A 7,453-nucleotide genomic window follows, 5' to 3' on the forward strand; every position below is an offset into this window, starting at 1 on the left:
CGATCCCAGGAGCCTGAGATCATGACCTGAGCCGAAGGCAGACGCTTAACGACTGAGCCACCCAGGCGCCCCGAGAGAGAGAATTTTAAGCAGGCTCCACGCCCAGTGCAGAACTCAATGTGGGGCTTGATCTCAAGACTGTCAGATCATGACCTGAGCCGAAATCAAGAGTCAGATGCTTAATCGACTGAGCCACCCAGCCGCCCCCCCCTTTTTAACTTTTATTTGTTTATTTTTATTATTCTTTTGGTGTATGCTACCTATCTAGACTTACCTGCTCCTAGCATTGTCCCTTGGCTTTAGATCCCTCCACACTACCCTTAATGGCTCTCTCATCTCCATGTCTCCTTTACTTCTGGTCCATATTTCCATTGACCTTACTGACATTTCCAACTGGATGTCACATGAGCTCTTCAACTACAGCCATCTCAGAATTGAATTTCATCTACCATGATGACTGCTGATAATACCTGTTTTTCCTTAGTTTTTTTTGCTTCTCAACTCTTAGCCACTTAAATCTGCCTGGAGAACTGAGGGAGAGGTTTTTGTAAGGAATGGTATTTAGAAGTCATTTTGATAGACTACTTCCTACCCTTCTCATTCTGTTGTAATATCTTTACAACTATATGAATGAATGTCTCTAGACTGCCTCATTCTCTAGGCTATCTTGCTGTGTTCTTTTACACTCTTTTCCAACCACACTCTACTTATCTTACTCTTCAGTAATCATGCCTTTTTTTTCCTTGTTTTTTTTCCCCTATATTATTTATTTAAGAGAGAGAGCACGAGCAGGGAGGGAGAAAGAGAGGGAGAAGCAGGTTTCCCACTGAGCAGCGAGCCTGGTGGGGGACTCGATCCCAGGATCCTGGGATCATGACCTAAGCCGAAGGCAGACACTTAACCAACTGAGCCACCCAGGCACCCCTAAGCATGCCTTTCTTAATCTGTACCATTGCACATGGGATTCCCTTCACAAAATTTTCCATGGCATCACTTCTTCAACTTGGGTAGTCCTCCACCTTAGGGAATATAAGTGTCCAATAAATATTTGTTAAATAAATGAACCAAGGAGTTTATATTTCTCTTCAACTTTTTCTTAGTCTCTTTTGGACAAAGTGCTAATCATCTTTTCTTTGCTCTTTTTAATCATACCAAGAACTCTATTTTTTTTTTTTAGATTTATTTATTTATTTGAGAGAGAGAGTACAAGCAGGAGGGGCAGAGGGAGAGGGAGAGAGAATCTCAAACAGACTCCCTGCTGAGTGTGGAGCAGGACGAGGGGCTCGATCTCATGCCCCTGAAATTATGACCTGAATCAAAACAAGAGTTGGACACTTAACCAGCTGTGCCACCCAGGTGCCCCCCTACCAAAAACTTTTTTTTTTTTAAGATTTTATTTATTTATTTGACAGAGACACAGCGAGAGAGGAAACACAAGCAGGGGGAGTTGGGGAGGGAGAAGCAGGCTTCTGCTGAGCAGGGAGCCTGATGTGGGGCTCAATCCCAGGGACCTGGGATCATGACATGAGCCGAAGGCAGACGTTTAACGACTGAGCCACCCAGGCGCTCGCCTACCAAGAACTCTTTTTTTTTTTTTTAAAGATTTTATTTATTTGACAGAGACACAGCGAGAGAGGGAACACAAGCGGGGAGTGGGAGAGGGAGAAGCAGGCCTCCCGCAGAGCGGGGAGTCCGATGTGGGGCTTGATCCCAAGACCCTGGGATCATGACCTGAGCCGAAGGCAGACACCCAACCGCTGAGCCACCCAGGCGCCCCCCCCTACCAAGAACTCTTATCGCTACATGTAATTTGATCTCATTGGTTACATTTGAAACTCTAAAAGTAACCAGAATAATAAGCAGCCATTATATAATGTGGATAATGTTCCACCAGGTTCTGAAACGCTCTCTTGGCAGGCAGTACAGTGTTTCTAAAAGTCATCTACAGTATTTCCTACTGGATCTCCATGACATGGATAAACATCCAGTGTAATTCTAGTAATACGAATAATGTTTTCCTCTTACTCATCAGGTGCCAATGAACTGGCTGTGCAGAAAGCAAAGGCAGAAATCACCAGGCTTATAAAAGAAGAACTGATTCGGCTGGTGAGTGAAAACCTCAAAGACTTACTTAATTTGTTTTAGTAAATATTTTATTGAACTATAATAGAAATTCAGAAAAGTACACAAGTCATAAACATACAGCTTGGTGAATTTTCATGAAGGAAGCACACTGATGTCATCACTGCCCAGATCAAGAAACATAGTACAATACCAGCATTCCAGAAGCCCCCTGCGTGCCCCTCCTGTCACTATTCATCTCACCCAAATGTAACAGTATTCTGACTTTCAACATGGTAGATTAGTTGCACCTGTTTTTGAACTCCATGTAAGTGGGATCGATTGCTGTGTACTCTTTTGTATCTAATTTCTTTGACTCAACATTACTTGGAGGAAATCCATGTTGTTGCATGTAGCAGTAATTATCTTTCGTGGCTGTGTAGTATTTAATTTGTGAATATACCCACAATCTATGTATTGGACTTTGGGACTGTTTTACTTTCTTTTTTATGAATAACACTTCTCTGAGCATTCTTTTTTTTTTTTTGTAAAGATTTTATTTATTTATTTGAGAGAGAGAGAATGAGAGAGAGCACATGAGAGGGGGGAGGATCAGAGGGAGAAGCAGACTCCCTGCCGAGCAGGGAGCCCGATACGGGACTCGATCCAGGGACTCCAGGATCATGACCTGAGCCGAAGGCAATTGCTTAACCAACTGAGCCACCCAGGCGCCCTCTTTTTTTTTTTAAGATTTTTTATTTCTTTATTTGAGAGACAGAGCATGAGGAGGGGGGAGGAGGCAGAGGGAGAGGGAGAAGCAGACTCCCCACTGAGCAGGGAGCCCTATGTGAGGCTCAATCCCAGGACCCTGAGATCATGACTTGAGCCAAAGGCAGACGTTTAACCGACTGAGCCACCCAGGTGCTCCTCCTTTTTTTTTTTTTCTTTTATTTGAGAGAGAGAGAGACAGTGCCAGGGGCAGGGGCAGGGGGAAAGGGAGAGACAGTCTTAAGCAGACTCCGCGCTGAGCTTGGAGCGATGTAGGGCTTAGATCTCACAGCCCTGAGATCACGACCTGAGCCGAGACCAAGAGTCGGATGCTTAATGAACTGAGTCACCCAGGTGACCCTTCTCTGAGAATTCTTTCATGTCTCGTTTGTACATACAGTATGCTTTTCTCTTGGGTGTATACCTTGGGGTGGAATTGCTAGTTATAGTGTAGACGTAGTTAGCTTTACATAAGTTTTGCTAAATAATTTTCCAAAGAGGTTATGCCATGGAAAAGGCATCTTTTTATAGACCACCTTCCCAAAGAAGGTGAACACATCCCTGTGTCTTTTTTTTTTTTTAAGATTTATTTACTTTAGAGAGTGCACACAAGGTGGGGGAGGGGCAGAGGAAGAGAAGCAAACTCCCAGCTGAATGTGAAGGTGGCGTCGTCGGGGCTCCATCCCGCAACCCTGAGATCATGTCCTGAGCTGAAATCAAGAGTCCAGATGCTTAACCAACTAAGCCACCCGGTTGCCCCCATCCCTGTGTCTTTAGTAACAGCTGAAGCTTGTAAACTCCCTATCATGGGTACACTTTGTCCTTTCTCTACAAATGTGTGTTTGAGGTCTTTCCTAAAATTCCCCTTACAGAACTTTCTTTGGGGGGATAAAAAGTTTAAAGAATAGAAGCTACACAAAACAGGAAGGAAGAAGAAAAACAACCTTTTCTTTTTCTTTCTTTCTTTTTTTTTTTTTTAAACTTTAAATCAAGGGCTTTTAAGACTGTTCCACCAAGGAGTAATAGAGAAAGAACCTTGATGCCACCACCATTAGTTGGTTCAAAACTGTTGTCCAAGAGTAGTCACATGAACACAGACAGATGATTGGTTATTGAAGAGTTTATTCTTCCTCAGTATAATAATACTAACATTTTCTGTTCTAAATATCTGGTAATGCTATAAGTTTGGAAAGGAAATTTCTTTGACATGTATTTTTCTTTTTCTTTACTTTTTCTGACTATGTATCTTTTTTTTTCTCTTGTAGCAAAATTCATACCAACCAACAAATAAAGGAAGATACAAAGTCTTATAAAACATCTGGAGAAAACTTTTTACTTGTGCTGGTCTGTGACACATGTGGCAGTTGTCTTGTTTACAATGTATTGTAAATTAAGATTTTTAAAATTCTGTCTTGCTGATTTTTTTAAATATATGAAACCAGTATTTGCTAAAGAAATCTTCTTTCAGTAAGTACCACCAGAATTATCAAACTGTATTTAAAGCAGACCTGTTTTCAGCATATGATGTCCTTTAATGTAAACTTTAAATATCAATATTTTAAATATCTGGATAATATTCCAGAAGTTTAAAAAAAATGGAAATATTTGGACTTTCTATTGACAGTAATAAAGTATACAAGTCACTAAGGGGCTCTTTACCTTATCCTCTTGAAATGAAATTGTGATAATCTCCTCAAAAAAAGGTAAAATTCTCTAATTTTGTGTCCTCCCCCCCCACCCTCCTTGAGCTTAAATCTTACTTGACTCAGTGGAACAATATGAACTGGACTTAAGAATGTTATAATAGAATTTTTACAAAATGTTTCAGTTTTTGTTTCAATTTTTATCATCATAAATGGGCAATAGTTGGACTGCTTTTTGGTTTTGTAAAATTAAAGATTTGTAGTTTAAGAGTTTTTTGCATTTCTTTACACTGCAAAGAGTTTTAGTATTTACTCCTTTTAGGTTCCCCTCACAATCTCTAGCTCTGTGTCTAGATACTAAATCTTTTTTACTCTTCCTTAAAAGAAAGTGATTTGTAGCCTGTAGATATTAATGTTTCCTTTTTCCCCTGAAAATGTTTGTTTATACCTCTGTACATAAAAACAGACTACTGATTTTAATCCACATTTTCTCCAGGATTATTGAGTAGGTTATGAATTTTCTTTCTTAAAAATTTCAAGCATAATGGTACCTGTGTTGTAGACTTAGATTTAAGCATCTCTCAATGAAATTTAGCTCACAAGGAATCATAAATTATATTTTTGACCCTTCAGATATAGTTCCTGAATATTCAAATTTAAATTGTTATGATTGGATCACCCAATAGTCTTTTCAAGACTCCTGGTGTATTAGAACTTTGTATTGTTGTCACTTCTTGAAAAAAGAAAATTTCCAGGAATTAAATAGATATATTTCTTAAATTAAGAGACACAGAAGTTTCTGAATATTCTTGACCTAAGAGGTTTTTAAAAAGAAGAAAATAAAGCATACTAAAATCATATTAATAAGACATTAAGTGGTTAAAATGACAAGGAGTGTTATTTCTTCAATATAGTTATTCTTACTGAAAAACTAAGATGGATATAACGGGGAAATATTCTTGGATCCTTTCCATATCTACCTTCTTTCTTGGAAGAAGAAAACAGACCAGACACATGTAACAGGAGAACCAAATAAACCATTTACTCTAAAATGCAGGCATCTTGGGCTCCTTTTCCTTTCCTTTTATTTATTTGCTTATTTTTATTACCTAGTGATAGTTTGTTTCTTTTGATAGAATATATGGCAATCTCACATTGGTGACAATTGGTGCTCCCTTCAGCCTCCTGGATCACTTTGAGATTCAGAGTTTTACATCATTTTAGCATTACTACCTTTATGTTTGTATATCTAGATGTAATAAACCACTGATAGTATTTTGTCCTAAAGTGAAACACATTTCTCTGTTACAACATTTTTTAGTATCACACTGATTCTTTGATTTTTAAAATCAGAATGATGTATAGACTAAATTGTTTTTTAATGCAATATCAATATTTGCTCATGTTTTCTAAATTCCTTATAAAATAAAGTTAATTCAACCTACACTTTCCTAAAATTATCTCTGCTGAAATGTTTTATGCTGTTGCTCTAATTTTGTTTACATTGGTAGGCATGTGAGAGAAGTATTGTACTCTCTGTATCTTTATTAAAAATTTTAGCAACCCTACTACCCAGAATATATGGTTCTATCCAAAAATATCTTCCTGAAGAAGCCTCTTAGTCTTAGGTTGTGTTTGTATTTGGCATAAGACAGATAGGCGATAGGTGAAATAATAGTTCATGTGCCAGTTGGCATTTTGCCACAGTGCACTCGTTTTACAAAATGGGAGTATAGACTTTAACAGTGATGGCTAAGTTCTTTCCAAGTCATTGTAGACACTTTATTATTTGATATGTTTCATGTCTTCTCAGCCTCATTGGTGTACAGATGGTGGTCAGCTGCACCTGAGACTGCAGTCCTTCCTCTGAGCCGGGTAGCCACGACGTGTGAAGTTGTTTGTTTGAGCAGAACCAGCTCTTGAGTACCTGGGATTTATAAATCTTATAAAGCCAGCTGTGGGATCTGTTTCTAAATAGCATATCAGCACTGTAAGGATCACAAGCTAGAAAGCAAAACCTCCAAAGTTGTAATTTAGTTTATTAAAATGTTCTGGTTTTGTGTTTTGTTGATGATGGATGCTAAGCTCTTACAGCGGGCAGGAGTTCTAAGTAGCTAGCCCAGTGTGATCCTTGAGATCAGATGCTTCCTCTTAGATTTGAGTCTGGAGCTACTAGTTCTTCACAGTTTGGTACATAGATTTAAGGATTGGAATCTGCTGGCATTTTTTTATGCCTTCTGCTTCTGGCATAAAAAGCTGAACTTAAGATGGGTGTGTAAATATAAAGACAGAGTGAATGAATATGTGTGGAGGGATGTCTTATCTTTTTATTCAGTTTAGGTGATATAATCATCAGAAAACAATAATAAAAATCTCACTTGAGTGGGCTCTTTGGCTTAGGAATATAATCATCTTACTGCTTAATGTTAGGCAAGTTCTCCAGAGCTAAAGATGGCTACATTTCCCTCCCTAGTTAAAGATCGTCTGGTGTTTTAAATTGCAGGTATTTGAAGGTCTTTCCCCCCCCCCCCCTTCTCTATCAACTTATAATTTTCCTCAGGCAGGAATCCCAAGTAGAAATGTGAAGAAAAATTGTAAACAAACATTTTCTTTGCAAAATCTCCACTATATCAGTGATCTCACCTTTACAGTGCCTCTTTGCTTAGCTGGTATTTGTGCATTTGTAAGTACATACTATCAGATCACATGACTGGAGAGGAATTTATATTTTTGAAGTTTTTATTTTTAAATAATCTCTTCACCCAGTGTGGGGCTCGAATTCACAACCCCGAGATCAAGAGTTGTATACTCTACGGACTGAGCCAGCCAGGCGCTCCGAGGAATTTACTTTTGATTATTTTTCTTGAGTTTATTCTTTTCCAGATATGGCTTCAGCTTATAGAAGTTCATGATTTTGAAGCTCTAGCCTTTCAAAAGAAATTCTAACTTTGCATTAACCTTGGGGAGGAAAAACAAGTCTG

General features: G+C 38.6%; 1 protein-coding gene across 6 annotated transcripts in view; it reads left to right on the top strand.

Moving 5' to 3' along the window:
* DDX46 (DEAD-box helicase 46) overlaps positions 1 to 7,223 on the top strand; it is a 78,247-nt gene extending 71,024 nt beyond the window's left edge. For 5 of the 6 annotated variants that reach the window (XM_035014160.1, XM_035014159.1, XM_035014163.1 and 2 more), the window contains 2 exons: positions 2,033 to 2,106; positions 4,095 to 5,916. In XM_035014160.1, the coding sequence (XP_034870051.1) occupies positions 2,033 to 2,106; positions 4,095 to 4,142 (122 nt within the window). In that variant the 3' untranslated portion in view covers positions 4,143 to 5,916. Of the gene's footprint in view, positions 1 to 2,032; positions 2,107 to 4,094; positions 5,917 to 6,285 lie in introns of those variants that run through there. The other variant, XR_004680881.1, reaches the window with a different exon arrangement.
* Positions 7,224 to 7,453: the final 230 nt, after the last annotated feature.

Source organism: Mirounga leonina, unplaced genomic scaffold (assembly GCF_011800145.1).
Source record: "Mirounga leonina isolate KUSES-001 unplaced genomic scaffold, KU_Mleo_1.0 Mir_168, whole genome shotgun sequence".
NCBI lineage: Eukaryota > Metazoa > Chordata > Mammalia > Carnivora > Phocidae > Mirounga > Mirounga leonina.